Source organism: Lucilia cuprina, chromosome X (assembly GCF_022045245.1).
Source record: "Lucilia cuprina isolate Lc7/37 chromosome X, ASM2204524v1, whole genome shotgun sequence".
Taxonomy (NCBI): Eukaryota; Metazoa; Arthropoda; class Insecta; order Diptera; family Calliphoridae; genus Lucilia; species Lucilia cuprina.
Window position 1 is genome coordinate 6159573 of NC_060949.1, and position 15489 is coordinate 6175061.

General features: G+C 26.6%; 1 protein-coding gene across 10 annotated transcripts in view; it reads left to right on the forward strand.

Annotated features, from left to right (window-relative positions):
• Positions 1-334: 334 nt before the first annotated feature.
• Positions 335-15489, forward strand: part of LOC111687000 (protein pangolin, isoforms A/H/I/S) — a 93361-nt gene continuing 78206 nt past the window's right edge. For 3 of the 10 annotated variants that reach the window (XM_046947717.1, XM_046948011.1, XM_046948052.1), the window contains exons 1-3: positions 339-1185; positions 11255-12057; positions 12646-12694. In XM_046947717.1, coding sequence (XP_046803673.1) covers positions 11887-12057; positions 12646-12694 — 220 coding nt within the window. In that variant the 5' untranslated portion in view covers positions 339-1185; positions 11255-11886. Of the gene's footprint in view, positions 1186-2441; positions 2835-11254; positions 12058-12645; positions 12695-15489 lie in introns of those variants that run through there. The other 7 variants (XM_046947908.1, XM_046947866.1, XM_046947823.1 and 4 more) reach the window with 7 other exon arrangements.

The following is a 15489-nucleotide window of genomic DNA, read 5'->3' on the forward strand; positions in this document are numbered from 1 at the left end:
AAACTACGGCAACCCTTAATTACTCTCTCACACAACCATTTAAATGTTAAACAAGAGCGAGTGAGAGATACACACACACTTACATGCAGCCATACAACAAAAATAAGAATAATCGTTCTGTACTGTACTGGTTCTGTATAAATCTATGAATGTATGGAAGTATCTATGTGCAAGTCCATGTGTAGAGGTGAGCGAAATGGTGCGTTGTGCACCATACACAACACCCTCTACTTGTATGTATATGACAACAACAACTACTGCTTCTGCTTTGTTCATATGTGCGTTTCTTTCAGAGACTTCAGAGTAAGTGGGAGAGAAATGTGTCGTTATTGGTACCTACTTTTTGTTCAGCGTTTGTTACGTTGTGTTGCATATTATCTTATGGCGCGACCATACACAGTCATTTAGCCAGCTTAAGCGAGCACTCTTTACTTGCTTAACTGGATGCGTCGCAGAAGTTTTGTAAAAACACGTTGTTAAAGTTAAGCCACGCTCTTACTGAAATTCGTGAAGACAAAAATCGTTAAAAAAACACACAAAAATTATTTAAAATATAGTAAACAGATATTTACAATATATAAAAGTTGACACACAAATTTATAAATATATTTTATGTACAACAAATGAAAAAAAATAACAAAGTAATTAATGAAATGTGAAAAATAAATACATATATAGTAGTGTTTAGTGAAATATATCTCCAACGCCAAAAAATATAAATATTTATTTTAAAATAATAATAAATTAAAAAAAAAAAATAAATAATGATGATTGTGAAAAAACTAAGAAGAATCCTTAACAAAATATAAAATGAAGCAATACAAATTTTAAACAAAAAATCTACAAATTAAATGCCGCAATGTTTAACACAATCTGTGAGATTGGAATATTTGTTTAAGTGTTTACGTATGCCGACGGTATTCAACACATTTGTATGTTATCAAAATTAAAAAATGAAATAAAACACATACATGTATAAAAAAGAAATAAAAACAAAATCCAGCGTGTTTTGGAACACTTCTATAACTAAAATAAATACAAAAATAATAATATTGAAAACGTTTTGTGTTTTAATCTTAAATACATACGTATACATAGAAATAAATATATAACTACAATAAATTTTTTTTTCAAATTCCAGTTTTTAACGTAACACTTTTAAAACTACTTCAACATTTCCATAAAGTATGTTAAACCCCACCATTTTTTTATTTGTTACTATTGTCGTATTTTTATATTTTAGCCAGTCAGAAACGTATACATTTAAAAAAAAATCAGTTTATTATTTTTAAGATGATATGGAATAAATAAAATAGAAAAATACACTACGCAAAATAATAATAAGTACACAAATGCATAAAATGAAAACAAAAAAATTTGCTTAAAAAAGCATTTACTTCTGGTAATAACGTTCTACGGCTACCGACGGAACTGCAATAAAAGTGTGTGTAACCTAAAGAAATCAATAGATCATCACAACTTTAAAATTGTATATATTTTTTCTCAATTGTTATTTTGTAATAAACATGATAAATGAATTAATCAAATTTAATGGTCAAATATTACGCTATTTATAACCGCTTGTTAGATCTTACAACATTGGTAGTCATTTTTTTAGAAAATGTCTAACAACCGTGTCAACTTACAATTCTGCAACATTGTCAGAAATGCAGAAATGCTTGACAACGTTTCAAAACAAAAATCGTAAGTTCTCAGGATTGTAAGACATTTTCTGAACATTTTTTTGCCAACGTTGAAAGATCTGACAACCGTGTATCCCAGCTTTTAATTATAAAGCCGAAATCTGATTCCAAGAGAAATTAATTTTAAAATGTATTAAGTCAATTAAGGAAATAATTGAGAATAATAATGTATACAAACATAAGGAACTAACAAGTATGTGTGCAAAAAACCCAATATGAACATAATCAAAGAATATTCATGTGATTTAAATATTTTTGAAACTTAATGCAACATTTGATTAATAATATTGAAAATTGTATTACAATTTATTTTTGTAAAAACGTTCAATATTTTATTTTAGATTCCTGTTACCAAAAAGTACTAATAGGCACATTTTATTTTTATATAAACATATGTACGTAGATTTCAATTGAATAGTTATTTTTAAGCTTAAAGCTAACAATCCAGATTTAACATAATTTCAAAATATGCCTTTTAATTTTTTTACTACAATTAAAGTTTCTGATTTCTGAGATAAAATTAATTAATAAATTTAAGTATATTGTTATGGTTGTGGTGCTCTTATCATTATTTCGCGTAGTGTATTTTGCCATTGTATTGTTTTAATAATCTATAGAGTTCGAGTACAAAAAAAGCTTTTATTAAAACATTAAAAGAAGTAAAATAAATTTTCATGTAAGATTTTCAAAATTATGCTATAATATTCGTTCTTTTAGTAAACGTATTTGACTTTTTAGCTTGACTTTTTCAAATTTTACTTAAATAACTAATTAATGAATTAAATTAAATATTAAGAATTTGCATATACAATTACATTCATGATGGACGGTTTTGAAAATCAACAATCAACATACCATATTTGCTTGAAGGAGTTTTTGGTTCAACAATCAACATTTTTTATTCAACATACAGTACTGTATCAGCAATCAACATACCATGGGACAAATAGCATCATTCAACATTTAAGGCAGACGATAACGGAGATATCACCAGATCCAGAGCCACAAAGTTTAAAAAATCCTTATGGCTAATATTAAACAGACATGCTTTATAAAAGTTTTACTTTTATGAAATCTTTAAAAAAAGAACCATACGTTTTTAGAGTAATCAACAAGTATTTAAATTAAATTGTAACTTACTTTTCTAACTCATTCCTATTTTAGGATTATTTAGCACTTAAATATTTATAAAAATTTTGACTAAGCTCTCCAATATTGTTTTAGTCAATTTGTTTCGTATAGTTTTTGTTTTAATTTAGCATTTATATTCGAAAACATAAAAAAGTTATCTAATCATAGATTTGCCCCAACAACCCACTCATCCTAAGCTTCAATTGAATTTTACGTATGTTAAAATTGAAATAAGTTTTGTTTTAAATTGTCGTTAGAATTATTGATTTTTTTACTCATAGATGTCTGAAGAAATTGAGAGCATGTCTTACCTTCCCACCCCGCTTCCATTATCCTAAAATTGTTCATTGAAATAAAGAATCTTAAGTCCTCAAATTATGAGAAATTCGTTTAAAATTCGTGTTAAAGTGATTGCAATACAATTGTAAATTTAGTCCTTGTTATTAAATTGTATATACAACAATTTAACAACTAGGACTAACAAGGACTAACGAGCAATTTTTCTGGGTAATAAAAATAATGGTTAGTTAAAAACACATCTGTTACAATACTGCACTACTAAGGTTGTTTTCATTTTATTGTGTTTTGGTTGAGCCGAAAAACAAAAAAAAAACACAAAAATCATGTTTTAGCTTGAAGATGCATTTATGTATACAACCGTTTCACTTTCATGTGAATTTGATTTAAATTTCTTGTGAAAAAAACACTAAACATTATAATAATAAGAGGTAAATATGGCCTCATCTTAATTATATATTGTTCTTAAGAAAATATTTTTCATTTTCTTAGTATTCGAAAATAGTAATATTAAAACAGGTATCGATGTGATATTAAGTGCACAAATACAGTACTTAAGCAGATAAAGGAAAACCCAAACTATACAGAACTGTAATAAATATTGCCAGGTAAATACATACATACATACAATAATATTAATATTGTGCGTTACGAATTAAACGCTTATTAACGGCTTAGAGCACATATTCTGTGTGTACCATTAAAGGTCAATACATATAAATATGGGAAAAACATATGGGTAATTCCATGAAAATTAAAACCACGACTTATAGAGTAAACACTTTTCAATGTATAATCAAAGTTGATTTTTTTTTACATCGGTCCCGCAAATATCGCTCATAATTGTGCTAATAATAATCACTTCAGTAATTAACAAATCTAAAACTTATATTAGCCTAAGTCATATTATAATTTTCATATTAGTTGGACCTAATTTGACTTCAATAATACTTCAATTTTTGTGATGTATAATATCCTCTCATTTTAACTCCATATTTTTTCATATAGTACTCTCTAAATGCATCAGTATGTCAAATTATTGTGTACACCACTCTGTGCAAATGTCTCCCGTACGATCCTATGGAATTGCCCATATTGAAAAGGTAAACATAGCTACACACATGCATATAAACAAACTCACGTACTAATTACCCAACAACCATACCATAAGTAAATAATTCTTATTACTACCCTTATAGTTTTTTTATTTGCATATCCAAATAATTATTTAAGTCATGATCAGACATTTGAAACTTTTTTTATAAAAAATATTTAATTTCAAATATTTGTGATAAATGTTTGTTGGGCAACAAGGTATAAACGGAACATTTATTGATTTGTTTATTTTTATTTCCGCACTAGTTTTCTTGAAAATACACGCATTTTATATAAATGTATTATAAAACTGAGGTGATCTATTATCATATTAAAGAAATGCATTCTTATTGCGAACCAAATTTTAATTAAATACATATACAATGACCGCAAACTTACATATGTATGTAAGTGCCGGTCCACACTAGGAAACTTTTTTGATAAACTTTTGATTTTGCGTGAGACAGAAGGAGAAAGAATATCATTCATCTCTCTCGCGGTACGGAGTTTCTCTTACTCGGAAACTTGTTTTGTGATTCCTCTCATTCGTACAACAACAAATCAATCAAATTCACACGTAGTTTCTGAAACAAAAGTTTCTATGTGTAGACATTAAGGAAACTTCAAAAAAGAATTAAGAAAAAGTTTCTCAACAAAAGTTTCCTAGTTTGGGCCAGGTCTAAGTAAGCAGTTCGACCATAGTCAATACACCCGTCTCCAACTTACGTATATGTATGTATTTAGTAATTTGTGCCCAATGCACACCTTGTAAAGCAATCATTACCCATAATAAACAGTAAAAGGACAATCGCCAATTTTTAGTCCCCATTGTAAACGGAAAGAATTTACATTTTTCTTTATCATTTTATACTAATTAACATATGTATATGACTAAGAAGGCCAAAAGTATTTGCTAGTAATTTTTTAAGCAAGGGTGTACAAAAAGATTAAGATTGTGATTTGTATTATTTTCCAAATTGTATTTTTTGCTATGATTTCGTCAGCAGCAGGTAACAAGATTCATGTGCGATAACATAACAACAACAATAACTGAAAATCCTGCTTAAATTCCTTTAATTTGAAAAACAATTTTGTTGCTAGATTTTTTGTATTTCCAACTACTATTCTGGATGGATTCCTTTGTTTTAATGATGTTCATTTCTGTGAATGTAAATGTGTGTGTGTGGCATATATGTATATAAAGCCAAACATAGTTTTATTTTTTTATTTATGTTTGTATATGCATTAAATTTTACCTAAAATATTTAAACATACAAGGGGCGACATGCTTTAATTGCGTACAAGAAACCACGACAGTAAATGATCATGAATTTTTATGGTCGACTGTAAAACAATACAAGATTTTTTATTTTTGGTTTTCGAAATTTTGAATGTAAACAAAAAATGTTTTACTACAAGTATTATTGATTTTTTATTTTTGAGTTAAATTTAATATAGGAAATGAGTTCTTCTCCTATATAGAAAACAATAATGCAAATTTTGTGATCATTGTTTTATATAAAATTTTTATTTTGAATGATAAACTCTTTGAATTTAGTTATTTTTTTTCATTAATTAATAAATTTCAATTAGATATATACATATGTATGCTATAATCGTCTTAATTATGACCCGGAAACATGGAGAAATTCATGTTTGAACAGTATTTATGGTCTACAAAATTATTTTAAGAGGGTTGAAGAGTCATAATATTTTCACTTTTTCGAAATAAGCATCAAAACTGTCGCAAGTTTTTGCTTATACAGAAACATTTTTTATAAAATTGTTTGGCATTTGGTTTGGTACATTTCAGAATTTTTTAGATTATTTTTAAAATACACTAAAAATCATTTTGCGGCCCAGAAATACTGTACGGAATTTTTGAGACACATATTTTACTGAGATCAAGACTTTCAATCGCTCTTAGGGAACTGAGGCTCTTTATTTTTCTCGTGTTTAGTACATTAATACGAATCAGTTGAGAGCACTACCTAGAAAAAAGTGGTCAACGGGACATCCTAATGTTCATGTATGTAGTTTTTTCGTGTTGCTACAGGCACCATATTTGCTTAGTCATCGCATTTCATTGCTTGATTAGATTTTAAATTAGCTTGAAATAAATCATATTTTAAAATTCTAATTGATTTTTATGTAATTTGTACAAAAAATTTATTTTACTGAAAAACATCTGAAAACTATTAACTGGTCTGTTCTTTAATATAATTTCGAAACTAAAAACATGTTTTAATTATAAAAAAATAATAAAAATTGTTCAAGCTAATTTTTATTATTTCAAAAAATAAAATTATAAATTCGAATGAACAAAAAGGTAGTGAAATCGTCAGTGCAATCTTAAATAGTTAGTAAACGTCTTGAATTCTTCTAGTTAAACATTTCGCTCGTTAAAACTCAAAATTTGTTAACTAAGTTCTAAAAAATATACGTCTTGCTAAGTATTTACATATATACATACAATATAAATAGTTGAAAATTTTTTTGTGTAATGTTTGTAAAAAACGTGCTTTTAAGTATACATGAACATTATCCTTTTTACAAGAATAGAATTTGGATTATTGCTTTGATGTGAATTAAAATCACTTGTATACTTTATTAAAAGGTTGTTTTGAATCTGACCTAGGATTTTGTCGATCACATTGAAATATCAATGAAAAATACCTAGTTTTTCGTCATATTAGGCAAAGACATCTTTGTAAAATCTTTTATATAATCTGAAAATTCCATCTGTCAAATTTAAAATAAAATTTAACCTTTGATATATGAATGTTTCACTCGCCAAAATTCTAAATTCGTGGAACAACCCTATATTTATAAAAACTAAATTATTTACAATATTTATAATATATTTTCCTACAAAGTTTTAATAACAATTTGCTATTATTTTCACACAAAAATAATACTTTAATTTAGTTTTTGTGTTAAAAAAGGGGTTAAATTTTGGGTCGATCCTCATAAAATTTGGTAGACAGAATTTGGTTCGTATTAAATTCATTTGTGTCGAATTTTATCGCTACAGTCGTATTTTTTTGCACTCATTTACCGAACCGAATTATGGACGGATCCTCATAAAATTTTGCACAGTGATTTTGGGTCATAAGAAACTTACTTATGTCATAAGAAACTTACTTATGTATTTGTATATTCGTATTTTTAAACAAGTTATATGTGAGCTATCCGAAAACGTAGACCGATATTGCCCATTTTCAATACCAAACAAACCTTACCTATTGTGCTTTAAACAGATAGACGGACGGACAGGCGGACAGACAAACCGAATGACAAAATCAATATACAACCATTTTTTTTGATGGTGGGTATAAAAAGATGACATTGCAAGCGTAATGTGAAATTAACAATAACTAAAATTAAAAACCAATCACTCAAAAACAACTTTTGAAGATTAATTTTCATTTAAGCGCTAATCCTTCAGCAGAGAAATCCTTTGGCAGAGAAATGTTCAGTTAGGCATTTTACTGCTGATATTGTAAAATCAGACAACCGTGTATACATGCGATATGAGGAATTCCTTTTAAAATTATTATATTTTGCAAATCATTTCCAATTTTGTTATTAGTAGTCAACAGAACATTTTGATTGTAATTTAAAATAATTAAATTATCAAATGAAAACAGAACAAGTAATTGTTTGCTGGGTATCTGCTTAAGTTGATACTAACATACGTGTGTTTTTGTACATAAATATTTGTGTAGTTAGAGTTCTGTACGTTTTTAGATAAGATTAAAATAAATGCACCAACAACAATAATAATAAAAAGTATAAGTATATTTACGAAAAATACAGGTAAAGTGTAAACAACATATAAAACAAAAAATATGTGTATTTTTTCATACACTATTTAGGAATTTTTAGTTAATTTTTTATTACAACTTCAAATAAAAAACTTTATTTCAAATCATTAATTTCTTCTGTAAAAATATTACACAAACAAGTCATGCAAAATTAAAAAAGAAACAGATTAAATGACCACAAACGATTTTCATTACAAACAATAAAACGAAAGATATTAAAATATTGTCTTAATTTGTATTCTATTTAGAATTATTTAAATGATATGTAAAAAACAGATTTTTATACAAATGCAACGAGGTATTTGAGTGAAATGTACTACTTTTTCGATGAAATTTTGTTTTTCTTTAAGAATGTGGATTTTCCAAGCGTTGTTAGTTTTTTTATTTTACAGTAAATTATTTTTAGTTTAATTCTTTCAGATTGATATATTTCAGATTACTTAACATTTCTCTTTTTGTTTGTTTAGTTTTACGGTCTTGTTTTAAAATAAACACGTATACATAGATTCCCGCTTATACCAACAAACAACACACTCTCACAGAGCTGTATGCACCTAATCTGTTAATTTCTTTTACTACATGTTTTTGTTAAGATAAATATAAATACAGATTCAATGTTATTAGCATTTAGATACAATTATTATGGAGTAATATAAAGGTTATATAATTTACTTCTTAAAAATTAATTATTAGTTCCTAGAACAAAATGTACACTCTCCAACCCTGATCTCTTACATATCAACAGTCAGTTCGTCAAGTTATTTTATTTAACATATGATAAAAACAACAGCACAAACTATTATATGTGTATATACATATGTATGTACAAGTGTTGCCTAGAACAACTTCATACATATATTTGTTAAAACTTTTACTTTTAGTTCACTGAACTTCTTATAAAAATGTTAAAAATAAAAGCTTAGCTATACCTTTTCAAATTGTCTTTGATTTAAAAACTATATACTACAATATGAGATATGTAGTAGGTATATAGTTTTGAAGATGCAAGAATAAAAAAATGTTTCTGAAAACTTTCTAGAAAAAATTGTGTGTTTGTTGCAATAACATGCTAAGCTGCAATTATTCTTTTTGCTTTAATTTTTAAATTTAGTACCCATATGAGCAGTATCTGTATATTTTTTATAAATTTCAAAAAATTATAGATCTAAACCATATTTTTTGTATGTAAAGTTGATGCATTTAAAAACGTAAATCCGGAGGTCCACACTACCCGTCTTCGCGACAAAGGATTACGAGCTTTTCATACCTTCTTCGCATTTTACACCTCAAGTTACATGCAACGTATTTTAAGCATAAATTTTTTGTTTTATTTTTAAAAAACTTCGCACTTTTTACAGCATTAATTTATTTTTTCATTATTAAACTCATACTATTTTTTATATTAAAAATGAAAAATACGCACTATAAAAAATAAAATGTCAAAATTAGCTAAAATGGTCGTGCGCCGCTTGTAACGCTTATAAAAGAAGAAAGTAGATCTATTTTAAGCATTCTACGCGTCAAGGCGTTCTACCCTTTTGTACTAGTAACTTTCAGCATACAAATACATTGATTCTACTTTTTTGGCAGACGCGTAAAATGCTTAGAAGCGTAGAACGCTTGGTGTGGATCTCCACCTTAAAAGCAAGTTGTCTTATACCTGGTTCACACTGGGAAAGTTGTGTTGAGAAACTTTTGATTTCGTGTGTGAGAGAAAAAGATGGTTGATATTTCTCTCTCTTTTTCTCACACACTAAAATTAAAAGTTTCCCAGTGTGAACCAGGTCTTAAAAAGCTCAGCGTATACCATGTAAAGTTTTGCATATAATTTCTGAACGGATCGGCGTACTTCAACCAGTATTTAAGTTATTCTCCATAAGTTTAAGAAATAACCAAACATTTAAAAGTATAAAATCTGTTTTTTTTTTTCAAATGTTATTTTGGAATTACTGCGACAAGACTCGGAAGTATCATTTACATACGTAGGTACATACACATACATACGTAACGGCCAATAATTTTTATTAAAACAAATAAATTGTAACGATTAAATTAATGTTGGCTGGGTAGTTTTTAGAGTAATATTTATCTTGTAGTTATATTAGGGGCTAATGTTTATTTATTTTCTATTATTGAGTAGATAAAAATTTATTTGGCTTCTTGTATGAAATACTGTTGTGTTATGATAATGCTCTTTAGGCGTATACACTGAAAAAAACAATGTGTAGTTGAAGCGGTTTTGGAATTATATATTAAATAATATGTTCATTATTTAATATATAATTTTAATTTTTATTTAAATTAAATAAATGTATGTATGTAGGTATGTATGTATGTATGTATGTATGTATGTATTTATGTATATATGTATTATAAGTTAAACAATTTATAACCTCATTTGTATCACTATTTAAGGAATTGCTCTTCCTAATTCAATTGTGTTTTAAATTTTTGGAATTTTTTTCTCTTATCTGGCATTAACGTTATGCTTTTATATAAAACAATTATTTTAACTAAAACTGTGTTTTAATGTAATTAAGCTTTTTTTGAATGTACGTTTCTCTTACACATTTTTTCGTTTGGTGTATTTGTTTTTGTACTGTATTCTTTGTTTCGCTTCCCCAACGCTATTAACAGGTTTCTGCAACAATAACAACAAACAAGAAGAAAAAGAAACGCAAACGAGTATTTTAAAATTTAGTTTATTCGTAGTTAGTTGGCGACATTAAAATTCCCTTTTTTCTTCTACTACTTTTGTCATTGATCGAGACTGAAATGAACACACATACATACATACAGCGGTGGGAAAAATAATTAAAACGACCTTATTTTGTTGTAATAACTAAATACTAAAATTTCTATATATACCTTGATAAAAAAAATCAGGGCCTGTTCTCAAATTTCCTGATTTTTACTGTTTTGAAACTAATGAATTTGTGAAGTTCAATCAAATAAGCTCATGCTTTTACACTCGGCTTTAAGCTTCTTTTACAGTGGGTTGTTTGTAGGTAATTTGTAGGATGATATGGTTTAGATGTAATTTATAAGATTAAGTCAAAATATTTCAAAAAGTCTTAACATTGTTGTATTAGATTGTTAGAAAATGTTGTAGATAATGCTTACTTTTAAGATATATTAAAAATAATAAAAAAGGTGGTAAATTTGTATAAAAATTATAATTAAATTTCTTCTCTATTACAGGTTAATTTATTTGTAATACATTAAGATAAGGTAATCTTCTGAAATAAAATCGGTTTGATTAAAAATTTTTAATATAATAAATAAAAATTAAAGAATTCATCTTTACAACTTTTGCAAAATCGGTCTCATAATTCTATATAATGATGAAACATGAAAAATGTGTTTAAATAAAACTAAAATAAATATCCGAAAATTGTGATTATAAAATACATCTAGAATATAGATTTAAATATTTCAGCAAAATGTGTGTAAAAAGTATAAAAAAAATATAAAAAACAAAAAAATATATTTATAAACTATTTATAAAAAATTAATTTAAAACAAAATCAACCAAAATTAAATTAATTTCAATAACAAATTTAACACAATAAAAATAAAAAATAAATAACAACTTCGAACCAAATTTTAATGCCAATAAATAGTACCATAAAGTAATAATAGTTAAAAACAAAAACCAACAACATAATAATAATAAAATATTAAACAACGATAAATAAATAAAATAATTTTTACTCCTTTTGTAATTTCCAACGGGTGCAATCAATCAGTTAATTAAATAAATGTATAATAATTAGTGTAAATTATATATAAAATAACAAAATAATTATAAATTAATAATAGATATCATCAGTATGCCACATACAAGCCATACACGCCATACCGGCTCATCTGGTGATGACTTAGGCAGCACCGATGAAGTCAAAATTTTCAAAGATGAAGGCGATCGTGAAGATGAAAAAATCTCATCTGAAAATTTACTAGTTGAAGAAAAATCGAGCCTTATCGATTTAACAGAAAGTGAGGTAAGACCATTATTTATTAAAAAAGTGTTTGTTGCAGTATAATATGTTAAGAAACAAAACTACATACATATATATATAATATATATATATATATATATATATATATATATATATATATATATATTATATATATATATATATATATATATATATATATATATATATATATATATATATATATATATATATATATATATATATATATATACAGTCAAATATGAATATTTTTTTTAAATTATAAATCTTTTCTAAAACATAATTTTTTGTGACAACGACTAATTGCAACAATTACAGGATTATTGTTACACTCCATATAATAGTTTGAACATATAATGAACATACATTTTTCATTTACAAAATTAAAAAAATATAAAATCCATTGTAGCGTTTTAAAAATTTTTAATTGTATAATTTATCTCAATTAGTTAGTTTAATTGAGTTTACAAGTGTTACAATAATCCCCTAATTTTCAAAATTTTTAAATTTATATAATTTGATTTGGAAATTAATATGTAAAATATTTAAACACTATTGATTGTATTGTTTAAAACGATTTTCGTTAATATGTTTTCTTATTGTTTTTTTTAGGAAAAAAGTGGTAAAATATCATCACGGTCTGACCATAGCCCCGTATTTAGTAAGTGTATATATATTGTATAATTATTTTAATTTTTAACGGCTAATGTTATTTGAATTTTATTTATTTATTTATTTACTTGCTGCTTTTTATTGCGTTTAACATGATTACCATTACCTTGAGTTACTAGTTTTCTTCAAATATTGTTTGTTTGCGTCTGTATTATATTTTATACAAGATATTAAGTATTTATATAGTTTGTGGTACCTTATTCTATGGATCTTCAATTAATGAGTTTTCGTAGAATCCTCTACACAACCTTAACTAATAACTAACAATCTTTCCAATAAAAAAACTCGGCAATATTAGGTTCGTGAGGCAAGCAGCAGAACAGAAATACTTAAAATCACACATATAAAAAACATACCCACCCTGCAGTTCACAGGCTAACAGCACACATAACGTCGTTAAATAATATATACTTGTGTTGAGATTTCTTGCCGGTTAGTTAACAAATCTCCATAAATTAACACAGAAAACAGTTTACCCCAAATTCAGAAAAAACTTAACAAAGTTTTTAATGGTTTATTGTAATAAACCTAAAATAAACGATTTATGTCTTTATGAATACGGCGGTGAGCTTAGTTTGGAATAATAAAGTAACGTTTGTCTAAAACTTCTGTATATTAACTTAAATAATAATTAACTAAATATTTATTTACATGTAAATTCGCTAAAAACTTTATATAAACTCAATTAAACAATAATTGACTTATTGTAAAACTGCCGTGATGTATAGTCAAATACATACATACATACATACATACATACATACATACATACATACATACATACATACATACATACATGCATACATACATACATACATACATACATACATACATACATACATACATACATACAAAATGTAAGCTCAGTAAGAGATCTTCCTTTCAAAAATCATATTCATCTGGACCTACTTAATTATACCATTTTCCATCCGATAAAACAAAATGTTCCTATTTATACCTTTTTGTTACCCATGTGTTTACGTGCAAACTAAAGGAGTTTCTTACTCTACGAGTAGCATTTATTGTAGCTGTCCTTTAATTTTTTTTATATTTTTAATACCGTGGCACCGTTTTGTAACCCATGTGTTCACGTGCAAACTGAAGGAGTTTCTTACTCTACGAGTGGTATTTATTGTGACTGTTCTTTAATATTTTTATATTTACAATGCTGTGGCACATGTTACAATGTTGTAATGCGCAGAATATCTTTACTCTGAGGGATATATTTATATATACATATATCCCGGTTTAATGACAGATATGTCAGGCCCATTCGTAAAGTCACTTTTTAACTGGGTGTGCGATATGTACATATGTATATAAGTAGTTTAGATGGGTTCTTTGTTTGTAAAGCTCTTCTGAGCGAAAATATTAATGAGGAGCAGAAACTACAGAAATCATTATGCGGTATACACGTACCAAAACTATACGTACACACATACATATTTATACACATATTTATGTATGTATCTCTCTCAAATATAAAAAATAAAAGAAAAACTGAAAATAATATAAAAATAAAAAACGCTAACAATGATAATTTCTGTTCCTAAAATTAAGTCTATGCTCAAGACTCTTGTTAGTGACGATAGGGCTTCAGCGATGACGACGTCATGGCGTCGTTGTACGATCTTGTTGACGTTGTTGTTGTTGGTGGTGTTGTTGCGGTTGTTGCTGCTGCTTACCAACTCTTGTTATATGTAATTCAAGGCGTTGAAGAGTATAACTAAAAAATACGAAATAAAAAACATCATTAGCAATACTACCTACATATATCCAGCATTTACAGTTCAACAGGTATATAAATAAACACAACGTATAACAAGATATGTACAATAATAACAACTACAACGAAAACCAACAACAATAACAACAGCAGCAACAAACCTAAACAAAGAATAATTTAAAAAAAGAAAAATAACAACTCTATGGTGAGTTACGTCGTTCCATACATATAGACATACGTCCCCATACATAAACATTGAAATAACAAAAAAAAAAAATATATATATATACTTGTATACATATCTACTAATTTGAGTGTATGTATGTTTGTACAGATTGTACAAGCGTTAATAAGAATGAGTAATAAAAACAAAAGGAAGAAGCGAGCAAACGAGAAATTTAATTCAGTTTTGTTGTTGTTCTGTTTTTCTTACATTTTTTATTATTTGTTTTTTCCACTGTATTCTTTAAGAATTGTTTTAACCAGTGTTACCAGATAATGTCTAGAATCGTATCGCGGAATGAACAATCAATAGCTGATTTCTTTAAAAAATTAATTTCTTTATCAAAACTTATGCTGCTCGGTCCACAATTGACTTTAATAAAACCTCAGAAAATGACTTTAACACCAAATTTTATAAGAATCAGTCAATAATTGACCCTACAGATTTTTCTCCTGCTTTTTTAGGATATATTTTGTAAATAAATTCAAAAAAATATTTACGTCATTTAATGAATTATTTGATATGTGTGAACGTACCATAAATGTTATTTACAAACTAGTTATCTACACAAGAACTAACAGTGTAACCATAAGTGATGATTTATCTTCAAAATACTTTTAGTTTTGGAAATTATTGAATGTTTTTTATTGTAGCCTAATAATTTTTTTCTCACTCTCTTCTGAATTAAAATTTTTACATTGTGCAGTAAGGTACATCAGATTTTTAAGCAAACTAATAAAATTTGGCATCATATATGTTATGAGATGTTTGGTTAAGTTGGTACAAAAATGTGTGGATAATGTTGGTAGGAAATACTAATATAAAAAGTGTTTGT